The sequence below is a fragment of the Colletotrichum truncatum genome (assembly GCF_014235925.2).
Source record: "Colletotrichum truncatum strain CMES1059 chromosome Unknown Contig_0001, whole genome shotgun sequence".
Classification (NCBI taxonomy): domain Eukaryota; kingdom Fungi; phylum Ascomycota; class Sordariomycetes; order Glomerellales; family Glomerellaceae; genus Colletotrichum; species Colletotrichum truncatum.
Window position 1 is genome coordinate 10,145,861 of NW_027222398.1, and position 24,455 is coordinate 10,170,315.

Here is a 24,455-nt window from a genome sequence, read left to right on the forward strand (position 1 = left end):
ATAATCGAAGGGCAAATACCCGTCAGGTGATGGAGCCCATGCGGTAACTCCACACAGCACTCTTTGCCCAACAGGTATGCTGGAGCCGTTGGGCTCCCGGAATTTGGCCTTCATTACTATACATCAACAGATTCCTACTACAAAGCTTGTTCATAACAACTTTATTGTCGAACGTTTTCTTCCCCATGCCGTGTAGCACCAGATGTCATGATCAACGCATCACACATCCAGGTCTAGCAGCAGGTAGATCCCATCTCAGTCTTCGTTCATCATATATTTGTCAATGCTTGTAATTTAACGGGACTTTAATCCCTCTCTAACAAGATTCACGGAACCCAAAAGTTGCTTGCTATTAGTATCGAACTTCGAGTTTTCCCTGCTTGCACTGCAATTGAAAGACATGCGGCACCAAGGCGAAGTTTCTAGAAAGTAGCCCCCAAGTAGCTAAAAATACAAGGTTTACAGAAGTCTCCACGGGATCGCTCTCAATACCCAGGGCCTGTCTTCCTGTTGTCCAGCATGGCTGCGCCGGAACAAAGACACATCATCTTCACGTGTAGGCCACAATGTCGATTCCTATTTCCGCGGCTAAGTAAGACATTAAATTTTGAACGCAAGGAGACTTTGAAAAGTCGGGTGTCGGCTTCGTTGCCAAGCGCTCGAAGCGGCATTATTTGCTTAGCTATTTGATCGACATTGTCGTGTTGTTGATCTGCACTTTGGAAGTAAGGATAACCACGTCCAAGTCTACTATGTAAACCTAAGTGGTAAAAGGCCAAAGTTTGTTTGTCCTTCGGCGGCTCTTAACGTTTGCTATTCTTGGCCATTACTAGCGCAAACCGTTGGTCTGACTCGACGACTAGCATTCAAAAGAAAAAAAAAAAAACTAAAAAACTAAAAAACAAAGGGCTGGTTGAATAGCCTCGGCTCGCAAGCGTGGAGTCGAGAGGTTGGCCGGACGGCGGGGCCGAACGGATCGTCCAGTTGAAAGCATTAGACTAACCCAACCTTGGCTTAAGGCTTAAAGGGTCCATCCCAGACCGATTGGTACGCTTCCACCCAAGAATCCCGAGTTGGCAAGTTAGGTCTATTTCCAGCGTGTTTCTGACGTCAGGTGAGCCGTCTTCAGAGTTGCCTCTCTCCCCTTCTGGTGAGCCGCCATCCTGGACTGGAAAGAAAAAAAAAGTTGATGGTAACCCAGCACTATGTTAGCCCCCGGCCACGATTATGGGCCTCCCCACACGTCAGAAAGCCCATGAGATCATGGGAGCCGTGGGCCCATTGACCTGTCAACTCTTTCGGCTCTTGTGCCGAAGGAAAATGGCTGAGCCAAACGTTGAATACGAGATGCTAGGAGTTTCCCAACTGTCCGACTCCACAGATTTGGTAAAAACAACGAGGCGAACACGAGATGGTGAGGTCTTTCAGCTAGGTTAAGGTTCCCCAGACTTTTGGAAAGTCTTCATTGAATGTCTCTGTGAATGTGTGTATAAACATCTACGTGCACACAGACTCACTCCAGGTTTTGTTTCTGCATCCTCATCTCAAAGCTTCAGCCTCAAAGCCCTAGTTTCAACTCATCCATCCCAACTTCATCCGAACTCATCTTATAAAAACCCACATTTTCATAATCAACAATGTTCAACAAGCTCACCGTCGCCTTGGCTATGGCTTCGGCCGTCACGGCCGCCCCAGCCCTGCTTCGCCGTCAAGACGACTGCCAGGATGCCTGGAAGGCCTGCATCGCCGCCGGAACCCCAGAGGTCGCCTGCTCATGCACCCTGACCGCTTGCTTGGGCGAGGACAACGCTCGTAACCGCGAGTACTGTGCCACCGCTACTGCCAACCTGCCCAAGCCCACACCTACCGGGATCCCCGGCGGCTGCAACCCCGCCCACCCCGGATCTTGCCCATCGTCCTATTTCACCTATCCCACCGTCACCGCAACCGCCCAGCCAACCTTCACTCCCATCCCCGGCATTCCCGGTGGTTGCAACCCGGCCCATCCGGGTTCTTGCCCCTCTTCCTACTTCACCTATCCCACTCTCTCCGCTACCGCTACCGCCGCTCCCACTCCTGCTCCCACCGATGGTTCCGGCGACAACAACGCCTCCGGTTACTACGACCCCAAGCCGGTAGAGGGCAAGAAGTGGACCATCAAGGACCTGACTCGCTACTGCGGCGAGGACAACTCCGGCTGCGACTACAACTTCAAGATCGAGGCCGATGGTCAGACTGAGGCCTGCACAGTCATCCGCATGCCCGGAGCCAACGCCGCTACTGAGAGCTGGTCCGACCAGCCTTGCACCTCCGGCTCCAAGTTCAAGGTCTCCTGGGGATACGTCGCCGAGCCCGCTCCCGCTTTTGCCGTCATCACCGTCGTTGATGGCAAGGAGCTCGCCTGGTTCGGCGTCTCCAACGTCAACGGCCAGGAGGTCACCAAGGCCCCCTCCAACCCCTTCGGCTCCGGCCAGTTCGGCAACCTCGGCCCTGAGCAGGTCTACACCTATTAGACTGGACAATAGGCCCATTCGAGATCTTTTTAATTACTTCACGACAATCATTTACCACGATAGACGATATGACGATGCATACACAGGTCACTCCTTTAATGTAATGTTTGAGTGCATATACACATATACAATAGATACTTAATTTAGACAAAAATGCACATAGACTTGATTCTAGCATCGTCTGGAATGGGTTTACTGCATTGCGAAATCCAAATCAGTTTGAAAATTATCTTTTCAATTCTCTTATCCTTGAAACTTTTGTGAACCATGAGCTTCCGACCGTGTCTGAAATCTCGGCCGTTTCGGTGAATCGACAAAAGATTGTATATGAGCATGTAAGTCAGTCGCAGTGGAACTGACAACACTTAGATAATGCAATATCTGATATATTTGATAGTTCTCGCTGGAACTCGAGACGTCGAAATACTGAAAATAAATAAAGCTGTATTTCACTGCGGTCAATTCCCTAAATATGTCTGTTTTCCTCTTGATATATCGCTTGAGGGGGAAGTTCGATTGGACAAAATTTGTTCCATGACCATGTCCAGGAAGCTTTCTTGTCCAAGCATAAAACACCAACTTCCGCCAACATGGTTCGTATTGTTTGAATGAACAGTTGGCCCGCGACCTCTCTGCAAGAATCGACTTGCACGACTTTGAGATTGGGCAGTTTTCCGGTTCGAACCTGGGTCACCAGCAGCTTAAATTCTTCTTCGTAGTTTCGGATGTCGCCATACACATGTAGTTCTCGTAAAGAGTCGGGCATGGTTCGAAATATTTGATACGACCCCGTTCGTAAGTCCCAGCACCAGAGTTTGAGTACTTCCAAGCGGTAAAAGTCTCGAAGTGATACCGGAGAGACCAAATCGAGGTTGGCTGGATGGTTGCCGCTGCTTCCATCCATGAGATAGAGCCCCCCAAAGTCGATTTCCAAAGCTCTAAGAGATTCGATATGCTGCGCAAGAGCCTCGATAATAGGCTGAGGGCTAGCTGGCGTGTGAGCCACGAAGGCGAAATCCACAAGAGTCCGACAAGACATGATTACACGGGGTATGGTATCCAGCTTCAGCCTTACAAAGCGCAAAGCAAGGCGAGATACTCCGCTCCAATCAAAAGTCTCTTCCTCCCACGAAATGCAGCGGTTGCACTCAAAGGTATTGATATTGGGCATAAGCTTGATTAGAGGAGACAAGTATTCGATGGGAGATGTCGTGCGAACGTCGATTCGTAAGTGTGTGAGAGATTTAAACAACAAACTGTCAGAAGGATTCTTTGGCATGCTAGGAATAAACGTCCCTAGGTCGGTATCGTTACCAACGATGGCAATGTCAATCAAGCGGGCGGATCTCGCTTGGAGTAAAAGAAGCCCACCAAGCCCGCTGGAAAAGCGTCTACCCTTGAGATAGATGTTATTGGGCCAGCCGTGTGTCAGTGTGACCCCGAACTTTTGGGCGAGGTTTCTGAGGAAAAAGGCATCGTCTTGTGAAAAAACATACAATTTTCCTTCCATATGACATGCCAATTCTATCCAATGAACAAAGATCGACTGTACGTAAGCCGCAATTTCAGGGTGAGAGTCCCAGTATCTGAGAAGAGCCACAACTTGCGGCACGGCCTGTGACTTTCCGATGCAGACATGTTTATATAAGAAAGGCTGAACCAGCTTGTGAAGCAACCGACTACATCGCGAAAGTGTAGCCATCGCACGTCGGCCATCTACCGCAACCTCAAACAGCGGTTTGGAAACCTGGCTGTCTTGTGGTATGGTTGTGGCGAGAGTGGAAATCACCCGTTCGACAAGCTCGACAGGAAGATGGATAAACCGTGTCATCTTGGTGTTTGACGACGGTGGAGTGATGTACGTTGCAATCACAAATACTTGACGACATATAAATGTAAGGAATGAAGCTCGTAATATCGAAGGATCTTAAGAGTGAGCAGTGAGTATGCGACCTCCAGTATTTAAGTCAAAAGTACGAGTGGTTGGGAGACGGAAAATGGCTGCCTAACACAGAGCTACGACTCAGCCACAGATGCGAAATGTTCATAAAATCCAACCCAGCCACTGACAAAAGATAGAAGTTTTTTTTATCTGCTATTTTCCAACTAACATTCCTGTTTGAATGGTGTCTCGATATGCCACTTTTGTCTGAGCATTGGCCTGGTGGGAGGGCAGTGACAACTGATTAAGCAATACCTGTATCGCATAATACACCTCTGTCCAGTCCTTACAGTAATCGACAACTTAAAAGGTTTTGTTTATTCCACTTAATGTATTTTCCTGCCAATCATCCCATACCAATCAAGTTCCTGAACTCGAGAATAGTCTGAAGTTGAACGCCAAAGCGGAAAACTCAGGTCCGCTTCCCACCCCTTCAGATGCCGCAATGAAAATCGATGCCGCAGCCCTTTTCATACAGGGACAGCTTTTCTTGGAAGACGCTTTCCGATATTGTCCTTTATCACCTCCATTCTTCGCCTGTGGAATCTTCTTGTTTCAATCCAGTTGGCAGCAAACACGTAGCAGAATATCAACACCATACCGACCGCAAAAACAAGTGGTCCCAAAATGGACAAGACAGTGAAGCCATACGATGCTGTATGAAATGCCGCATCGTCTTTTAGTGCGTCTGTCGCAAGCCCGACCTGCATGGCGGTCAAAACGACAGCAAGATAAACTGTCAAACTAGCTAGCCACGCAAAATTATCTTGGAAGAATGTCGCGTATTGGTTCCAAAAGGGCTCATAGGATCGGAAAGGTGTTTTGTATAGATAATGAATCTTGTTCAAGCGGCCAAGGCGGAGCTCGCCGTAATAGAAGCGAGGGTCAATATGCGAAAAGATGTTTTCCAAGCACAGCAGTTCCCTGACGAGGGCTCTCCACGCCGACCACTCAACGTCTGGCGGAAGTAGATATTTGTCTCGTGCTAACTGGAAATCACTTTCGTGACTGATTAATGCAGTGTACGAGAAGAGAAAGCCGTAGGCCCGCTGATACCGTGATTGACGGGCGTAGTCTTGCTCATCGCTGTGCTGGCCATCTTCATACGGCTTGCAGCACAGGTATAGCTCCCAAAACCGCATATCGAGAAGAAATCTCGGTATTGGCTTGATGAAGATTTTACCGTTCCCCCACACTAAGTGCATGTCCATTCGTTCCGTGATCTGGATGGCTCGACCGCGTAGGGACTGGTAATGCAACGGCCGCGGCGGGATGGGTCGACCAGCCATCCAAAGCCAATCATGGATCTCAGCTAACCGATTCAAATCCAGCTCTTGATCGACGCAGCTGCAAATCACTGTATCGGAAGAATATGGGTCGCCTAAGTTGTCGTCTGAGTCTCGATATGCTGCTGGTAGAAGTGCAGACAAATCTTCGGCAATGGGTAGAGGTTTGTTTTCTGCGTTTTGTCCCAAAATATGGACGGAGAATGGAGGTAACTGTAGAATAGCGGTTAGCTTGGAGTACCCCAGCAAGTAACGGAATGCCAGACAGTAGTCAATGGGATAGGTGCCTTCGGCCCCTTCTCGCGATTTTGAAGCATTGTGTTCATAGGTTATGGAAATATGCAACTGGGAGGCTACTGAGAATAGCAGTTATTGTAAGAAACGAGCGCGCCGTTATTCGTTCTGTATGAGAGAAAGATATAAAGAAACAGAGAGGATGCAAGGTCACGTCATTGGGTTGGCGGACATTCTAACACTTGTGCTACGACTATATGTACGTACATATTAATCCATGAATGGCTGAGCCATTCCCTTTAAAATGTGGCAAATGGTGAGGCACATCAGCTGTAACATGTATTCAAGCAATCAAGTGCACCACTGTGGTTCTTGGCCATAAGCAAGGGCGCAGCCTGCAGCAATACTGGGCTTCCATAGGCTGTAGCCATACCATGTCAACTAAGAATACATTGCCTGCCTAACGGAGTAAACGTACAGAAATACATTTTCAGCTACTTTAGATGGGACGATCAATGCCTATGTCAATATTCTGACATACATTTGTTTCTTGTAGAGATGCTAGGCTGTATATACATACCTGTTCATTTCGCAAGAAGATCATTGTTTTCCTTTTCACGTTTTATTCCAAGCTTCAATATAACACGCAAGCTTAGCCAGGTTGGTTTACCCCCGTACAAACTCTATTTTCTCACAGTTCAAAGCAGCTTACATTCAATAGCAAATGCTTTCCAAGATATCATGGCTACCTCCCAAGAAATACGAAACATCGCACTCATTGTGGGAATCGTGACGGGATGGTTAACCCTTTGTTGTTCGATATGGAACTTTCGTCGATCGCACAAGGCCAAAGCCGCGATTTCCAAGATTGACCCAACCAAGTTTGATGTCAACAAGAATACCAAGGCAGAAGAGATCATATCAACCATCCATGGCAGATGGGATGAGCATTTAAAAGAAAAAGCAACCGAGCGGCTACGGAGGGAGCAAGACATATCGCGTGGTGAGCCCATTTGGCTGTCTCTGTACGCAAGCCAAGGAACCCTAAAGCATTGGCGACTCTTAATACATCGACACAAGTACGAATTAGTTCAGAGACGGAATACTGAGAATATTGACCTGGAAGCCGGAAACGCATTAAACGCCATTTTGAGTCGCGCGGGAAACGGCCATGACCAGCCGATTCCCGACGTGAAAAATTCCTCAGGCTTTGGTCGGTATTACCAGGGGCTGATCCGCGAGGATATCGAACATGACTCGATGATGGCAGAGCGTCATGAAGCGATCAACTCTCGTCGCAGACCGCAGGCCAAGCATCTCTACATTATTCACATTGGCTGGACGAAAAAGACAAAGGATGAAGTGGACGAAGCGTGCTGGGCAGTAGAGGAAAGCTTCGGTCCCTACAGCCTACTGAAGAATAATTGCCAGCACTTCGTGCGGCTTCTCGCAAATGCGATAGTTGCCGAAAAGTCTCAGGACTGGGACTGGTTTCAAGCTCTGGTCCAACAACGCGGCGACTACGCAGGGCCGGAAGGGTTAGGACCTCCGGCAGGACTGGCAAGGCTTTGGATCAAGAAACTGGAGGAATTCAGGAAAACCGGCCATGGTCACGACCCAACTTTAACGGCAAGCATCGAGGCGCAAACGAAAGTGCTCAATGTATACTTGGCAGGTATGATGGGCCAGATTAACCAGGCGTTCACGACGATAGGACGCAATGCGATGATGGCGGACCAGGCTGCGGGCGGAGCAGCAATCGGATGAACTGCTCAGGATACAAACAACTCAAGAAGATGACCTAGTTGGGGGCATCAACGTGCATTTGTTAACTTAACAGCATTGCAACAGTCGAAGGAGGCTATACATTCAGGCGTTTCGGTTGTACTTAATGTTTTTAGACTTTTAGGACTTGACATTATTCCGCTGTTTGAGATATTCGAAGTTAATTATCTCAAAAATTATACAGAACGTTGGTTTCTTGGTTGTCTTGCATAATGATAAGTTAAGATTGTGTGGAAACGTCCACAGTTAACTTACACTACATCACCATATTTGCGCATCATATTTGAGAATACCGGTGTACCGTCCATATTTACATTCATGACTCTTAAGAACAAACAACCAGGCACATGAGGCTCTAGCAACGAGGAGCCTCTATTTTCCATATATGCATTCTTCTTTCCTCCCTCGATGAACTTGCATCCATTCAGTTGCAAACGCCACAGCTTCAGGCATTGAGAATAACCTGCAATTGGCCGACCCGACCAATCCTTTAGTGACAACTTTGCAAGTCTCAAAATGACTTCCGATCGTCTCAAAATCATCATCGCTCAAAACAACATCACGTACAGTCACCCAACGGCGAGAACCTTCCACCATGGCGGCAAATGAGTTGCTCTCGAACTTTGCAGAGCTGCGGTATTCTGCGAGATGAAACGACGTGCAAGTGTCATATCCAGTCCCCAGCAACAGGACGCGCGCTGAGACTTCTTCCAATCGTGCGAGAGGACTCTCCTCTCCCAGTCGGCAATCGAGCGCGTGCCCAGCGGTAATCTTTTCCGCCTTGGGCCCAATGGCGGCAAATGAAGTCTGGGGGTGTTCGCTTCTAATAACACCAGGCCAAGTTCTCAACATCTCCGGAATCACGCCCATCCCGCGTGTTTGGCTGATGCGCGGATCATAGGCCGGCATCGTATCCCGAATTGTTTGCCACCATGTTGTAGGTGCGTATGGAGATGTCCATTCCGCGGGATCTGAGTTATCTCCTGTGTGCGTGGGGACTACCAGCGTGCCATCTTCGCCCAGAACGTCGAGTAGAGCAGAGATGACCGTCTCGGCGCCGCCGTTGACCCAACCTACGCGACTGAGCGATGCATGAAGTAGGATAGTGTCGCCCTTGTTGATTCCAAGTTTGTTGAATTCGAAAACGAGAAATTCTTTGGTGCATAACGGTCTTTGAAGTATTTCAGCTAACATTGCTCAAGGCATGATTTGCAGGCAGTGGTGGAGGACAGAAACAGGAACAGTTGTTCACTGGTGCGGGGAAGATGTATGTGCCCAAACTTGTGGTACGACGGTAAGGATCAGACCCAGCATCAAAGGTGCAGAACCAACAGGCTCCAAACGCACCCCAGCTTTTATGCCGGATGAGTCATCATACCGGCCGGTTCACGCTTTAAATGATGCAAAAGAAGTCAGGGCAATGCGGAAAAAGCTTGATATATGATGTTCTGACAATCAGTTAACCACTCAGGTTCACTTGGATTGGATTAACCGATGATATCGTTTGCTGCAAATAATGAAACATGGAGGGAGTTGAAATTGATGAAACAACAAGAGACCTTCAAGTCACAAAAAAAGACAATCATTCCGCAGAAAAATCAAAGTTTATGCCTGCAGGTCTGAGTCGCTGCATTCAGTGCTGTTCTGTCGTTCAATCACAGGAAGCACTAACATGCTGCCCGAATGACAGTGCATAGCTACCTTAGCTAGATGTCAACTCGTTACAGGGGGCTAACAAACCTTAGCGCAGCGGGCAAAAGACACGCTGTTATAACCCTTTCGGCATTTCCAGCAGCTGAGTTCTGATCGATTCATAATCATTCGTTTGAACTTTATCAGGCACAAAACCTTTTCAACTTGAGTGTTGTCTGTGGAATTGTTAAGAAACGAGATAGAAATTGCGTACAAATCGACAAGATGTCAGTTGTGAAGCAAACGATGCGCTCTCTGACGAATCTCTGACGTCAGATGAGGTGGTGCTCAGTGAAATGCGTTTAAGATACCGGAATCCGTCGCCTTCATACCGGTCCTGTAGTTCCAAGCAGGGAATCAGGAGTTTTCGGCATCAGGCCTCCGGCGCCGAGCCTTTGGCACCGGGTAACCGAACCGGCCCGCTAGATTGTCGGGTGAGATTAGTAATTCTACAAGGCAACTGCGAACTTGTTTGATTTAAGGGAAATAATTGAGCAGAAGAAGAAATGTCATCAACTTTGCAAAGCCCAAAATCATAGCCGGTATGTCCCACGAATACAACAAAGAACTGCGACCTCTCGGTAAGTCAGAAATCAAAACATTCAACTAAAGAAAAGATCCAACTGAACTCGACAAGGTCTACTGGAGCGATATTCCACCGCTCGTAGCCATCTTGGAATATACAACAACGTGTGCGTAACCGCCGTTTATAAATATGACAACAGTGGCAACCTCCGACAGAAGCTGTGCAAGGCCGTGGACTTCTTGCTCGGTCAGCATCCAATTTTGAGCGCTACGCCGGTGGACATCCACACCGAGTCTCCGCGTTTTGTTTTGCTGCCATCCATTGATTTCGGGAGACTCGTTACATTGAGAGAAACTACCACGCCCATTGCGAGTTCAGAATTTGAATTAGAACTGGAAGCTCTTCTTGAAACACAACACAACAAGCCTTTTAAACATGACGAAAACCTGAGTCCTTTCTGGAGGCTTGAGGTCTGGGACAACAGGGCCATCTCCCAAAGCTTTCTAGTATGCCTCTGCTTCCATCACTCATTGATGGACACCAAGAGTGCCCTCGTATTTCACGAAGATCTTCAGCAAGCTTTGAATCAAACGCTCCCGAAAGCCTCTCAACAGAGCGAGCTTCTCCCATCTTTGGAGTCTGTCTACCATCTGCCAATTTCGGAAGCTTTCAAGGAAACTGTGGCTCAGAATGACCTACCGGCGAATATATGGAGCGGTGCGCCACAGCGTGTACCAGTACAGACCCGCATTCGACTGTTTTGGGTTTCAGAAAAAGTTGGTGATACTTTCAGGAGGCGATGTAAGCGTGAGGGGGCTTCTCTCACTGCCGGTATCATGGCTCTTCTTGCGGCTACTTTCTTCAAAGTCCTTCCAGAGCAATATGATACATTGCAAGGGGACTGCGCCGTGTCTCTGCGTCATCTCTTGCCGCCTCCCATTGACGATCGCTCCTTGGGTTGTTACGTTGGCTCTTTCAGTGAAAAATACTCTCGAAAATGCGAATCAGTTTGGTCTGATGCAAGAAGGACAAAGGAGACCATCGACGAGGTTGGAAATAGGAAAGGGGCAGATATGCCCGTTGGCTATCTACAGCATGTTTCGGAAGATATATCAGGCTGGCTTTCTGTGAAAGTTGGCAAGAAGCGGGCGGCTGCTTGGGAGTTGAGCAATGTCGGAGTAGTCAGTGAAGCTCAAAGTGATGGCCCGATCGAATTAGAGCGTGTGCTTTTCAGTCAAAGTGCAAGCGCATGCTCTGGGGCAGTCAAGGTTAGTGTCGTGACGGGAAGAGACAAGCGGCCTGGTTTCTGCTTCTCATGGCAAGAGGGAATTGTCCAGGAGGATTTGGCTGAGGAGATTGTGTCCAGTTTCAGAGAGCTGCTCGAGTCCGTGGATGTATGATGTCTCAACAGTTAACTTCTTAAAGGGTTGTATGTAGATAGCAGTTTGGTCTTTTCATTTAGTTTACTGTTCGCAAATGTTACTGCTGCAAGCGCAATCAGCTCTGACCATGTTTGATAGAATCCGGTACTGTATCCGGCTTTCATCTCATAGCCGCTTTAGACCGGCCCGGTCCCAAGTCTCAATCCCGGCCGGAAAATGCAGCGCACTAGCCAAACTCAACTCCTCTAGTGGTCCACTACGCAGTTGCAGCATAGCTGAAAGGGAAATGACCATGTGGGCTGAAGACAGATATCAAGATAACTGATGTATGGCAAAATACTATAGATGGACCGCTTTGTTTTGCCCTCATCATCAACAAGTGGCTTGGATAGCGAGTTTCATTCCGCGCGGTTGTTTGGTTGCAAAAATGTATATACGTAAACTAAATATGTCCAATGAATATCTGGCCTCTTTACTAGTTGACATCATATTACAGCCCGAAGAACTTCATATCGTCATTGCCCCGGATAGGAACAGTGTGTCCAACGCCGACAGCCCAGACGCCAGTCAGGTGGTCACCAAAGACATCGGTCCGGTAGTTGGCTTGGGGCGTGTTCTGCGACGAGGTGACGGGCTTATCCGGGTTGTAGCCAAACACGCCAGACCACTGCTTAATAGTTTCCTGGTAGTTCTTAGCGTTAAGGGTGGTGTCGGTGCTGCCGTGGTAAATCTGCATGCGAGGGCGGGATCCGGTGTAGCCGGGGTAGGCGTCGGTGACCCATTTCGCCCAGCGCTGGGGCGTGGCGGTGGACTGGCCGTTTGAACAGGTGCTGTTCCAGCCGTTGACCGAGTTGGTGAAGAAGCAGCCGGCGGGGACGCCATTGTAGACGATGCCAGCAGCAAAGACGTCGGGGTATGTGGCGGCCAGAACGTTCTATAGTCTGTTAGTGGCGACATTGAACCAGCGGGAGTAAATCTACAAACCGTCATCATGGCACCCGACGAAGACCCAGTGACAAAGACCTTGGACTTATCGCCCTTGTACTTGTCAAGAGTATACTTAACCATGTTTGCGATGGAGTTGCTGTTAGCGCCGCCGTCATGGGTAAGGGTCGCCTTGGACGAGACGTCCCAGCATGTGCCGGAGTAGGGCGACTCGGGGTAGATGACGATGAAGCCCTTCTGGTCCGCAAGGCCCTTGTACGGGCTGTTATTGTAGTAGGCCTGGGCAGTACCGGTACAGTAATGAATCGCCACAACAATGGGAGGGTTCGCTGCCAGCTTGTCCGGCACGTAAATGTACATCTTGACGCCACTGGGGTTTGAGCCGAAGTTGCTGACTTGCTGCAAAGAGGCAGCGCTGGCGGCGGTGGCCATGCCGAAGACGGAGAGAATGCTGCTGAACTTCATGGCTGCTATGATGAAGTTGTTGCTTCTTGATAGACTGCTGGTTGATCCCACTTTTCAAGGCTGACTTATTGAAGCCTTTAAATATGTACAATCTTGACAGAGCGCAGAAACGAAGCTTTAAGGATGAATCCCCGGTGGCGCATCATGCCTTTTTGGTGGGCTTCCCTTCCACCGCTCTAGGGCGATGTTAGGGGTTGCCAGTTGTTTGTGTAAAACCCGATCATTTCGTTACCCCACATCCAGGGTCGTCTTTTAAAAGGGGCCGACGTAAAACTGCAAATACTCCGCCGCGATGTGTCTTTAGCCGAGTGGTCTGGTCATGTTCGTCTGAAGAGGGGGCTGAAAGAGCCGGGGGGACAGAAGTTCATCTGGAATCCCATTAGGGAAGTTTCTTCGGCACATGCGGTGGTAGCCTCTTGACTGAACCTGGCCAGTCTCAACTTTAGTTGCCGAGAGCCGCTGTTCTGTGTGGCCGCATTGGATATTTGCGAGATGCTTCCCAGGGTGGCCTTGCACCCGCGGCAGGGTAGCTGGTTGCACATTACCGATCGTACTGGATAAATTGGCTATTCAATTTGCCGGCGACACCGTGCACGGAAGATGCTCCCACCCTTGACTGCTTGTAGTATTGCTCAACAAGGGCCCCCCTGGTCGGCAATGTGGATGTGGGGGAGCGAAAGCGATTCCAAACGGAGGAGGCTTAGTTGATAATTCCCCCAATCCCAACTCTTGAATGAGGTCACGGCAATATGGATAAGGACAGTAGATCAGGTATAAGCATTAAGTCTCCGCAATCTATGGCGGTGCGAACATTCCGAGGGCTTCAAAGCCGTGCTTATGTCCATATTACACATCCCTTCGACCGCTTTCATCCTTACTAATTGCCGTGATGTTTGGCAGAATCTGTAGCTCGTAGCACTCCACGGCTACTACCCCAAAGTATATTCTACTAGGGTGGAAATAATAGAGCTGTGAGCCAAGTGAAGTCGCCGCTCATAGAGGGGGCATCATCCAGGACACAGGGGAACCCTCGGGGTGGGAAAACATAGCAAAAGCCTGCCGACTTATCAGCTTATGAACTAGAATGCTTGAAAATGGCGATTTACCGATGAGTCTAGATCAAGCCAATCTGTGGTCTCCCAGCCAGCCAACAAGTTTGTCATTCCCTCGAAACCGTGTGTCTGGAAGACTTCGCCCATATCGGCCGGCGGTACCAGACCACTTCCCGAAGACTCATCCGCATGAATTATATTTCCACCTTGCACATTGCCAGTAGTTTCGGATGAGATCGTTTGATCTAGTGGCCGTTTCTTATTTTGCTTTCCCATGGCGTCTTCCCGTAACTCTTCCAGGATGACGCTATATCGTCGGCTAGGGCTATCGGATGTAGTAGCCTTTGCCAAATGGTTTTGGCATCGATCGGCGAGCTCAAAGAGGCCCTTGTCTCTGTCATCCTCTCCCCGCTGGATCTTCCATACGTAGATGACGGCTAGCGCGCAAAAGGTAACGTATGGTGTCCACCAGAATGCGTGAAACAGGGTTCCATCGCTGGCCATGCCGTCGACTGTTTCTAAGGCAGTTTTCGCGGCGTTGATGCACTCGTCCACGCTGTCTTCTAGAGCGGTCGGTTGACCATCGCCTTTTGAAGTGGTTATGCCTAGGAGGAACGGACGATTGGCGTGCATGATGGCGTGGCAGTACGCCAGCTTAAGAGCAGTATTTTGTCGCCTGAAGGACGGAATCAACGACATTGGTCGGACAGTGCCCAGGTGGTGAGGAAGTGACTCGCGCCAGTCATGGAGAGCTCGACCGTATCGATGGGCAGCCAGGAGGCGTTCATGCTTTGTTATCGGTTTGATTGAGTACACTTCGCGAGATATGCCGTCGATTAGCTGTGCGAGTTTGGCGTGAAAAACGAGCGACTCGAGGTGGCAGTCCATTTCGGGTTCGTCGCTTGATCTCCCCTGAGGTGTCATGTCTTCATCATTAACGCAGTCGGGTAAGTCTTGGTCAATATCGTCGTCGTGATACATCCGTGGGCGACCGAAGACGACGGCAAGGTACTTGTCGATCGTGTAGACGACCCAGAACGTTCTCTTTCTGCACTGCGAGATAATGTAATCGGACGGAGAACTCTTGCTACTGCTTGTCCTCTTGCGGCTTGACTTCCTATGCAAGCCCAGCGCTGACACGATGGGAAGGATACTGCCAAACACATACCAAGCTTGGTTCATACGCGATGTCTGAAGAAGATAGAGGACCTGTAGAAGACGAGCCTGAGCAGATTCGAGCTTTGGGAGGCCCGTCTCCATATCGGTGAAGCTAGTGGCTCGGCAAAAGTAGGAGTCGCTGCGTTGCATGCCTGCATCATCGTCCAGACCGGAACCAACATCTTTAACCTTAATCTGCCGCAGAGTTACGATTGCGAGAATGGTCAAGACTATGGAGGCTTTGGCGTGGCCTATTCCATGATGCAAAGGCATGTTCTCCAGTGCGTTTGTCAGCAAGGCGTTGAACCAGTCGGTCACGGATCCCTGGTGTAGACAGCGATAGGTCACGACGCAGACATCAAAGTAGAATTGCAACATGCTCAGGCCGACGGTACGGTTCGGGAGAGGGTGTGCCTCAAGGGCTGACGATGCGAAGGGTTTGTCGCCGGCTCTTGTCATGCTCTGGTGCTGCTCGCCGCCACTGGCTACATGGGGAACAATGCCGCTGTTGGATCTCTGTGACGACAAGCGTTTCCATGCTCGATGGAGAAAGGTCAAGCTCGATGTCGTGTCAAAGTACTGGCCTTCAATCTCAGCAACGTCGACCTCTGGCGACGCTCGTGATGCTAGCTGGACGCTTTCTTCGGCGCTTGCTTGGGGCGAAGAATCTCGGGTCATCGGCCGTGCTGCACTCCCAGATGATATGGCTGAAGGAGCAGGTTCCGTCGAAAGCCGTCTTCTGTAACTAGAGTACTGTTTGTATTCATATTCGGATAGCTAATGGGCAAACGACAACTTACCTCCTTGTCTCTGAGGGAGATACAGCTGGTACCACTCCAGTCGCAGGGGTTGTGGCTTCTACACCAACTGATGGAGCTGGGGGAGGCGTTGGCGGTCTCCCACGGCGATAGCTGGCATCATAGATGCAGGCAAGGCGCTTCTTGGTGCATACGTCGCAGGGGATGGTGCCGGAGCATTTTAGCTTCTTGGCCTTGCAAAAGTCGCATGCACGACTGACTTTATGACTCCTTCGTCGGTTGGCAGTGGCACTGGCGGCGGCAGACAGTTGAGCCTGTGATTGCGATGGGCCCGGGTCAGAGTCGTCTCGGATGAAGCGCTCAGAAGGTCTTTCAGGTAGAGCGCGCGTCCTCCGGGAAGAGTCCGAGATTTCGGCTGGAGACGGACCTGAACTGGGACGGCCTTCGGGTAGAGTGCGTTTTTTCCGAGACCCCTCCGCATGTTGGGATTGCTGCGGACTGTCATCAGGGCGGCCTTCGGGTAAAGGGCGTTTTCTCCGAGGCGGCTCTACGGACGTTGCACTCAAGGGCGAGTACTGTGATATGTGAGATGAAGGGGTTGGCACGGCGTTGACAGATACAGCTTCGGAGACATGATCATCGGGTGACTCGGTAGCTGGCATGGGTGTGTCTGCCATAATACTCTGGACGGTCATGGAAATCCGACCCTCCGATGCGATTGCTGGCATCCGTATATTCTCCACAGAGTTAAGTCCGTTTCTCCGGAAAGATTGTGTCAGGCCTGTCTCTCCCGTGCCGACGCCTCGATTGACCAAGAGTTTCCCTGCCAGTTGTATCCAAGCGGCTTGAAACTATTAGCTGTAGATCATGGTTGCCAAGGCCTACAGCCGGTACGGAGACGGAGGGTTAGAATGTGAACGTGTGTTCACGACACAAGTCGTCACTTTAGGAAAGGCTTTTGGAGCAGTCAAAAGGGTTCGGAAAAGCAAAAAGCTAGGAGAGCTTTGGGGTCTTTGAGGGGGGGGGAAGAAGCTAGTTTAAGCTAGTTTTACACACCAAAATTGTCCCACCCCTGCCAGCCAGCCACCCACTCCATACATAAGGTACCCTCCAACACCCCTTGTCCTTCAGCTGCCAACCAGAATATGCAGCGTCCAACAGTTTGCAAAGTTAGGAGAATCGGCAAAAAGAAGACTCCCGGGGCTGGATGCGGGGCAAAAGAGGTTCTGAGAACGCTGCGTGGCATGGTCTTTGAACCTTCTGCCCTTCACAAGCCCGAGCACCAAAGTTACATTCCTGCATCTCCCCCTCATCACATGTCTTGAATCCTGGTACAAAAAGTCTTAAAAATCGAACTGCTCCAATGGGATTTAACTCCGGTATCGACGACCAGTCTAGCCACGTGTTGAAGCCGTCCCCCTCTGCTTGTAGAATCGTAGAAGTTCATCTTCGTCTTGGAATCTAGAATATGCCCTACATGTACTGTTGAGCCCAAGGAACGCAGATAAAGTGTCTCGGTATTCTCGATGGTAGTTGTTGTCATGTCTTTACGCGAGAGGCCATAGCTAAATACGCGGTCAAATCATTCACTCAAGATCGAGTATCATGGAAGTGCCGGATTTGCTATCTGCAGCCTCCTCCGGCTTCAAACACCCCTCATAAATGCAATGAAAATTCTCCAATTTCAAATTGTGGTCCCTGCCGTGCATCACTGCAAACTGTAAACAGCCCTTTATCCAACGGGCCGTTATTGCAACGGACACCCCGCAGATCGACATCCCAACTTATTCCATTAAAATTGTGCCTTAATCGTGTTGAAACACCGTCGCGGAAATAACATCGGAGCATCACTTTTCCAAGAGACCGGTTCATCCCTCTTAAGTCCGCTCTGCTGACTCCAACCCACAACCCAGCATCTGACTAACGAAACTTCCCGGAAAGGATCAATTTTCTATTGCTTTGTGTATTCGTAGTACGTCGTTGCTCTGTTCGAGTGGCTAGATTATCGGGAGTTTATGCTTTTTGCGTGCATACGACCCCCTGGATGAATAGAGCCACCAGGCTTCTCGGCTTACCTGCGGCTAACCCGCTTTGGGAAATCCATCTCTTCATGCTGACCATGAACCCAGTCATTTGGGTAGAGTAGCAGCAGTGTGCCACCCTGATCTTTGTTCATTTGGTGATCTTATATCTAATATGCGAACTTGTACCGATTTTGAAATAGCTCCTACTTCAAACTTCCCAACAAAGAGGGTTGTCAAAGGAGTCCTCCCTTAGGATCTGCTTACTATTCCAGTGTTTTTCTATTTGCTACGACTAGTCACTCTACTCCGGACCATCCGAGCCCGGTCCCTGTCCACCCGCTCAAAACACACCAGGCACGGACGGCGGCTCACAGAGTTGCACCGAATCTCCAACTTTCGACTCTTCGACCCGCTAGAGCTCCGTCTGCTTCATCTCAATTCGTGAATTTTTGCCGTCGGGGACTCTGTTTTCCCTGAGCTCTGACGTCAACATGGCGACACTTGGCACAGTCTTGTCTCAAGGGTCCCCGTGCTTGTAAGATGATATATACCAGATGGATCACCCTCACAACCTTCGTAGTTCGACCTGTTACTGCAGCTCACGACTCGCGACACAATTTAATTATAAGTCACCACACACATAGCAAATATGTCTCTCGAAGTGTTTCACTTGCATCTGTCTCAATCCGAGAGACTTTTGTGGTTGTTGGAGGTAGGCCAAAGACAAGTTTATACTCTGTCTTACCTCAAGCAATGCTGATTCTCCTCAGGAACTGCAAATCCCTTACAAGTTGACTGTTTTTGAGAGAGACCCCAAGACTGGGCTGGGGCCCAAAGGTCTCAAGGACATCGTGGGTCCCTTCAAAAGAGTCCCCATCGGGCCTGGTATCGACTGACCGAGCTAGAACCCTGCCGGCACCGCACCGTACTTCCGCGACACCACCGTCTCACCGCCAGTCGAGATATCGGAATCAGGTGCCACCGTTGAATACATCCTAAGCGTCCATGCACAGCCCAAGATCGGCTCTGGAGCTCCTAGACTGCGCCGATCCCCCGAGGACCAGGAGTTCGCCGCATACCTCGAATGGCTACACTTTGCCAACGGTACCCTGCAGCCTGCCATTACTCGAGGCATGACCCTCTTGTTCGCCGGTGCTCATGGTACCGCCATTTGGAAGTCCGTGCACGAAAAGATTCATAGCATTCTGAAGCTGGTGGACGATCGGCTGGCGAATCACAAGTGGCTGGCTGGAGAGAACCTCAGCGCTGCCGATATTATGACGGTCTTCAGTCTTACTACCATGCGTGGATTCTACCCCGTGCTGGACCTATCGCAACACAAGAACATCCTCAGGTATTTGAAGGATGTTGCCGATCGTCCAGCTTATCGCGAAGCATTGAAGAAGGGCGATAAGGGAATGGAGCCATTGATCGGACCCAAGGTTGATGGCTTTACGCAATTTGAGTCATTTGGTGGGCTATTCAAGTCATTGAGCGAATAAAACTACAGCCTTTGCACGTTATTCTGTTACGGTATAACGACTCACAACTCAGCAAAAGACGCAACCATTCAGGATTGCAGCACATCAAAATTTTGATCAGAAATAAAGCGAAAGAGCCAAAAAAGATATATCATTGACCAGCCTGGGGGTCGAACCCAGAATCTCCTGATGTCACGATGAATCGTAGTCAGACGCCTTGCCATTGGGCCAACCGGCCATGATGATTGAATTGTTGCTCCACTGAGGTGGATGCTGACAGGCTCCGCTTCGAGTTGACTTGAGAAGTCGTTCCCGTTTGAGAGTCAGACCGTTTATGCAAGGAAGCTTTGGATTATTCTGTTTTTCGACAATAAACTTCCGAGAAAACGTCACCAAAGTTGTATACCCCGGTATCTGCAAAGGTAGAGTTGACCCTTTGTAGCCTGCAACTTCCTAAGTGAAACTTGTGTATAAATGCCTTGCCTACGGTACAAAAAAGACATATTTGCTAGGTTAGGAAGTCTTAACTGTAAATATTGTAAGGCAAAACAGAACTTAACAAACGTGAATATCTGGAAAATTAAATTCTCTTGTGGGTTTTACGGGTCAACCTGCGGGCCTATAGAGCATACTTGAATAGAGGACTCTTCTCCCCCATGCGGTCAAGCTCCTCATCCGAATACCTCTGTCTAACTTCATCCTCGCTCAGTAGTTCCTTCTTCTTATTACGCCTATGCAACAAGATTTCCAGACTAATGGCAGCGATGATTCCAGCAGAGGCAAACCCGAACGAAGTACCAAAGCCAGTTGGATACCTCGGCGCCTCCTTGTCCAAGTAAATATAGCTGCCAATAAGCCCACCAATATTGCCAACGCAGACGAGGAAGCCGATACTGATAGCTCGCTTTGTGGGACTCGGTGTATTTGCTACGTTCCAGGCGTTGACTCCGGGGAGAATTGGGTACATGCTATAGAATTCTCGTTAGCCTCTGTCACTTGTCTTCTTTACTTTCCCTTTGACTAACCCAAAACAAGCCAAGCAAACCGCAAAGTAATTGAGCGCGATGTTGTTCTTGATGTCATCGCTCTTGGTGAAGAGAATGCTAAAGGCAACAACCAATAGCAATTGCGGCCCAACGATGAAAGGCATACGCCAAGAATAACGATCGGCAAAGACGGAGAAGAGATACGCGGACACTGCGCCGACGGCATATGGGGGGATTGTCAGGAGCTGAGCAGTGGCGGAAGTGTAACCCATATTCTTGATGATTTGAGGCATGGTAAACTTCATTGCATAGTTGGGCACGGCGTTTGACCAGTTGGCGAAGATCAAGAGGTATATCTTCCAATCAGTCAAGACTGACAGAAATGCATGCTTATCAAAATGAGAGTCTCGGAACTCGTCAGGTCGCACGACTCGCCTCGCTTGTTGACGCAATTCAAGAAAGCGAATCTCCTCAGGCTCAAGCCACTTCGACAATGACGGAGAGTCAACTAGGAAGAAGAAACACATGATGCCGATGATGACTGTTGCCAAACCTTCAATTATAAAAATCTTGATTTGTTAGATCACGTATGAGAGTTGTGGGTTATGGTAAAGACTCACCCATCTCCAACCTTCATATCCGCCGACACCGTGCATCTTGGCAATGGCGAATGCAAGGAGACCAGAGAAGGCACCACCCGATGCGGCAGATGTGTATAGAATGGCGATTCGAGTTTGTGTCTCGTTGGGGAGATACCATTTGGAAATAATGAGGATGGCGCCAGGGAGAAAGCCGGCTCTGTATGAAGTTGTCAGGGTTACATCATTTGTTGTTGACAAGTCAATACGTACTCGAAAAGCCCAAGAAAGATCCTGACAGCAATCAGACCACCATAGCTTTGGACAACGCCATTGCAAGTCATGACAATGCCCCAACATGTAACAATTCCTCCAATGTAAAGAGAAGGTCTTTTGAACATGTGTAGGACCATGTTGCTTGGCACTTCAGCCAAGACAAAGGGGATGAAGAAGACAGACAAAGCAATGTTGTATTCGACGCCCGTCATGTTGAGGCTGTCTAGCAGGCCCTCGATCTTTGCGTTGCCGATATTGGTCTTGTCAAGGTAGGCCATCAGGTATAGCAGAACGAGCATAGGGACAAGTCGAAACTAAAGAAGACATCGTCAGTATCAAAGAACACACGGGGAAATGACATTGAGTTCTAAAACCACAAGGTAGTTTTTAGTATACGCACATCAACCTTCCTAACTGCCTTCTTCTTTTTATCGTCCGGGAAATTGGCAAGGAACTCAGCATCTTCAGGATTCATGCCGCTATTTCGCTTGAACTCATCGTGTGAGACCGAGTTCTTTTCTTGGGCAACCTGCTCTATATCGGAGCGATCAGATGATAGTCGAGTTGTAGCCATGTTGAGGAAGGGTTTCAGAGGAAAGCACTGGGTTGAACAGATGCAGGTACTCGAGGACTTTGAAGAAACAAACAGTCCAACCAGAGCGGAGATAAAGTCTGATGGAACACTTCGGTAAAAGGAGTTGACATTGGTATTCTTTTATAGCTGAGAATGGTATATCACACCGAGTGCCACCTCATCCGAGGAGGGTTTCTGGGGAAAGGGGATTGGTGCGCAGGTTGCTACAGCTGAGTCTGGAGTTGCGGGGGCACACCTCCAGAAATCTGGGGTAGTTGCCCTTGGCCGCGCCAGGGCCTCAAAGGCTCCGGAAAAGACAAATTCGCCTTAGCTTCTTTAGCTCCAAACCACTGATTCGACTGGGTGCGGAATTCCGGACTACGTCCACGTTCTTAGCTCGGAAACGCTTAGAGTATTGAAATCGAAAGATTCGAGGGTTACGAATATCACTAAGCATATGCAGGTCGAGTACACTCTACTAATGATCTCCTAGGTATGTCGTAGTACGATTCGATAGTATGTAGCTCCCCTCACCAAAGTTCTGGGGTGCAGAGGCTATGACACAAGCGTTGCATGAGATGGGGCCACTATTTGCCCTCAAGGCGAGTAACAATCTTATTTCTCCTCAAGGTCCAGTTTATAACAGTCTAGTGGCCCTGAGGGGGTCAGGGTGGTGGCACTCCCAGGTCGCGAGTCACGAGTCCGGAGCTGCCCGGATTTTGTGGCCCGGACTCTCCCCCGGAAAACAGACACTCTGTCCCGGAGACCCGGATACGCGGGGAAACGGGCAACGAGCAATGGAAGTTGGTCAAGATCTCCCACTGGTATCCTCTCATGTGAAACTGACAAAGGCGCTTCTTCATCACTAGGCGCGACTTCGGCTCTTCATCAAACGCGAGGTCGTCGCCGCGAGGATCGTCCTAGGACGTTCCGAGGATTATAAAGCCATCACGATGAGACGAAAAGTAAGGCCTTTTTTGAACAACAAACAAGCCCATCAATCATAACACTCTGAAGACCAGCAAACTTCTTTCATCCCTTCAATACATTCACATACATCGAAAATGGGCTCCAACGCAGTTAGCCTCGACCTCCGTGGTCTCACGCCCGCTCCTGTCACTCCGTTCACCAAGGATGGCAAAGTAGACTACGACGCCATCCAACGTCTCGGCTCCTGGCTCGGTAGCATTCCTGGTGTCAAGGGTCTCGTCGTTCTCGGCCATGCCGGTGAGGGTACTTTCCTGACGCAAGAAGAGCAGATTGCCATCATCAAGGCCTTTGTAAAGTCTGTCAACAACCGCATCCCTATTATCGCCGGCATCACTGGCGAGGGCACCGAAGTTGCCGCCCTCGAGGCTAAGCGCGCTCGTGAGGCCGGTGCCACGGCCGGTCTCCTGTATCCTTCCCACGGCTGGCTCCGTTTCGGCTACCAGCCCGGCGCCCCACAGGACCGGTACAAGGTCGTATACGAGGTCAGCGGGCTGCCGCTTATTCTCTTCCAGTACCCGGACGTCACCAAGGCCACATACAACCTGCAGACACTTCTCGATATCTCAGCGCAGCCGGGTGTGTTTGCGATGAAGAACGGCGTCCGTAACATGAGGCGCTGGGACACTGAGATCCCCGTCATCCGCCGGGAGAGACCTGATTTGCAGGTACTTACTTGCCACGATGAATACCTCCTCCACACGGCCTTTGACGTGGACGGCATGCTCGTCGGCTACGGTAACATTGCACCGGAGGAGCTCATCGAGCTGATCAAGGCCGGCAAGGCAAAAGACTACCCCAAGGCGAGAGAGATTCATGACCGCCTTTTGCCAGTCACTAAGGCTGTCTACCACCGTGGATCGCACATGGAGGGCACAGTGGCGTTGAAGCACGCGCTTGTTGCTCGAGGAATTCTCGAGCACGCCACCGTAAGATCGCCTCTTTTGCCTTTGGAAGATGGCGCCGAGAATGAAATCCACGCCGCTATCTCTTCTGCAGCACTGGCGCGGGTTAAATGATTGGTGCATGTAAATAGAAAGCTACTATAATATTCAGATAAGCTAAAACATATGGTCTATCAATACATGAGATTAGATAATAGTAACATGACTGGTCATCGATAATTTTTATATCATAGTCTGGTGCGCCGGCGCCCCTGTTTGTGCTTTGTTGAATTTGTGGAAAATTCTGCATGCCTCAGAAAGCTTTCAACACTGGCCTGAGACCGGTAGGTGTGACTGCAGAGGAGCAGCAGTGTAATGTCCTCGAATTGATGCGTCAAAGGACCATTCAGTGCCAGATATGTTGAACCAAGGCATTCCTTTCTGTTTTCTTACCGCATTCCAGGTGTTAAACTTCACCAAATGTGGCCAATGACAAAACCTCCCAACAATCCGGCGGTGGATTTGACCCTCAAAACACATTCCAGCTGATGACATGATGAGTTATATGACACATTTCTCGCCTACTCTTTCCCACGTGCAAGTGTAGAAGATCTTGCCATACGTGCCAGAGGGCTAGGGATGAGTGATGTACTAGCCTCGCATAGTATTTCGACAAGGTGAAAGTTAGACACATGAATTTGTGCAGTCATTCGTATGGAAAGCGGACCAGAGCCGGTCGGTGCAGCTCCGTTTTATTACAGTCAAAATAAGGCGATTAAAGAAGATGCTGTTCAGCATGCCGTGTATGTTGTGACTTAGCCATGTCAGGTTATTTATTCCTCGACGTTCAACTCATGCCTTGGGTGCTGGCTAGATTATTCCGTCACGATACTTAATCCTAGTCCCTAGAACAACAGCGTTTGACCG

At 49.5% G+C, this 24,455-nt stretch overlaps 11 protein-coding genes across 11 annotated transcripts; 5 read left to right on the plus strand and 6 right to left on the minus strand.

Moving 5' to 3' along the window:
• Window positions 1-1,637: 1,637 nt before the first annotated feature.
• On the plus strand, window positions 1,638-2,513 carry CTRU02_202836 (uncharacterized protein; the record flags this gene model as incomplete). Its single annotated transcript, XM_036731166.1, has 1 exon — window positions 1,638-2,513. One exon carries the CDS (start codon window positions 1,638-1,640, stop codon window positions 2,511-2,513), a length of 876 nt encoding a protein of 291 aa, XP_036577035.1.
• Window positions 2,514-2,979: 466 nt separating this feature from the next.
• CTRU02_202837 (uncharacterized protein) lies at window positions 2,980-4,344 on the minus strand (the record flags this gene model as incomplete). Its single annotated transcript, XM_036731167.1, has 1 exon — window positions 2,980-4,344. The coding sequence occupies one exon, from the start codon at window positions 4,342-4,344 to the stop codon at window positions 2,980-2,982; it is 1,365 nt and encodes a 454-aa protein (XP_036577036.1).
• A 581-nt stretch (window positions 4,345-4,925) lies between these two features.
• CTRU02_202838 (uncharacterized protein) lies at window positions 4,926-6,058 on the minus strand (the record flags this gene model as incomplete). The annotated part of the gene is made up of 2 exons (XM_036731168.1): window positions 4,926-5,954; window positions 6,008-6,058. The coding sequence occupies 2 exons, from the start codon at window positions 6,056-6,058 to the stop codon at window positions 4,926-4,928; spliced, it is 1,080 nt and encodes a 359-aa protein (XP_036577037.1).
• Window positions 6,059-6,716: 658 nt separating this feature from the next.
• CTRU02_202839 (uncharacterized protein) lies at window positions 6,717-7,742 on the plus strand (the record flags this gene model as incomplete). Its single annotated transcript, XM_070204098.1, has 3 exons — window positions 6,717-6,755; window positions 6,822-6,978; window positions 7,066-7,742. The coding sequence occupies 3 exons, from the start codon at window positions 6,717-6,719 to the stop codon at window positions 7,740-7,742; spliced, it is 873 nt and encodes a 290-aa protein (XP_070062680.1).
• Window positions 7,743-8,132: 390 nt separating this feature from the next.
• CTRU02_202840 (uncharacterized protein) lies at window positions 8,133-8,954 on the minus strand (the record flags this gene model as incomplete). The annotated part of the gene is made up of 1 exon (XM_036731170.1): window positions 8,133-8,954. One exon carries the CDS (start codon window positions 8,952-8,954, stop codon window positions 8,133-8,135), a length of 822 nt encoding a protein of 273 aa, XP_036577039.1.
• A 1,042-nt stretch (window positions 8,955-9,996) lies between these two features.
• Window positions 9,997-11,378, plus strand: CTRU02_202841 (uncharacterized protein; the record flags this gene model as incomplete). Its single annotated transcript, XM_036731172.1, has 2 exons — window positions 9,997-10,033; window positions 10,090-11,378. 2 exons carry the CDS (start codon window positions 9,997-9,999, stop codon window positions 11,376-11,378), a joined length of 1,326 nt encoding a protein of 441 aa, XP_036577040.1.
• A 472-nt stretch (window positions 11,379-11,850) lies between these two features.
• CTRU02_202842 (acetylxylan esterase A) lies at window positions 11,851-12,770 on the minus strand (the record flags this gene model as incomplete). The annotated part of the gene is made up of 2 exons (XM_036731171.1): window positions 11,851-12,294; window positions 12,345-12,770. 2 exons carry the CDS (start codon window positions 12,768-12,770, stop codon window positions 11,851-11,853), a joined length of 870 nt encoding a protein of 289 aa, XP_036577041.1.
• A 993-nt stretch (window positions 12,771-13,763) lies between these two features.
• Window positions 13,764-16,466, minus strand: CTRU02_202843 (fungal specific transcription factor domain-containing protein; the record flags this gene model as incomplete). The annotated part of the gene is made up of 3 exons (XM_036731173.1): window positions 13,764-13,826; window positions 13,877-15,725; window positions 15,781-16,466. The coding sequence occupies 3 exons, from the start codon at window positions 16,464-16,466 to the stop codon at window positions 13,764-13,766; spliced, it is 2,598 nt and encodes an 865-aa protein (XP_036577042.1).
• Window positions 16,467-18,411: 1,945 nt separating this feature from the next.
• On the plus strand, window positions 18,412-19,264 carry CTRU02_202844 (putative glutathione s-transferase; the record flags this gene model as incomplete). The annotated part of the gene is made up of 3 exons (XM_036731174.1): window positions 18,412-18,474; window positions 18,533-18,613; window positions 18,668-19,264. The coding sequence occupies 3 exons, from the start codon at window positions 18,412-18,414 to the stop codon at window positions 19,262-19,264; spliced, it is 741 nt and encodes a 246-aa protein (XP_036577043.1).
• A 598-nt stretch (window positions 19,265-19,862) lies between these two features.
• On the minus strand, window positions 19,863-21,657 carry CTRU02_202845 (major facilitator superfamily transporter; the record flags this gene model as incomplete). The annotated part of the gene is made up of 5 exons (XM_036731175.1): window positions 19,863-20,211; window positions 20,269-20,798; window positions 20,850-21,027; window positions 21,081-21,397; window positions 21,484-21,657. 5 exons carry the CDS (start codon window positions 21,655-21,657, stop codon window positions 19,863-19,865), a joined length of 1,548 nt encoding a protein of 515 aa, XP_036577044.1.
• Window positions 21,658-22,721: 1,064 nt separating this feature from the next.
• CTRU02_202846 (4-hydroxy-tetrahydrodipicolinate synthase) lies at window positions 22,722-23,663 on the plus strand (the record flags this gene model as incomplete). Its single annotated transcript, XM_036731176.1, has 1 exon — window positions 22,722-23,663. One exon carries the CDS (start codon window positions 22,722-22,724, stop codon window positions 23,661-23,663), a length of 942 nt encoding a protein of 313 aa, XP_036577045.1.
• Between the last annotated feature and the right edge of the window lie 792 nt (window positions 23,664-24,455).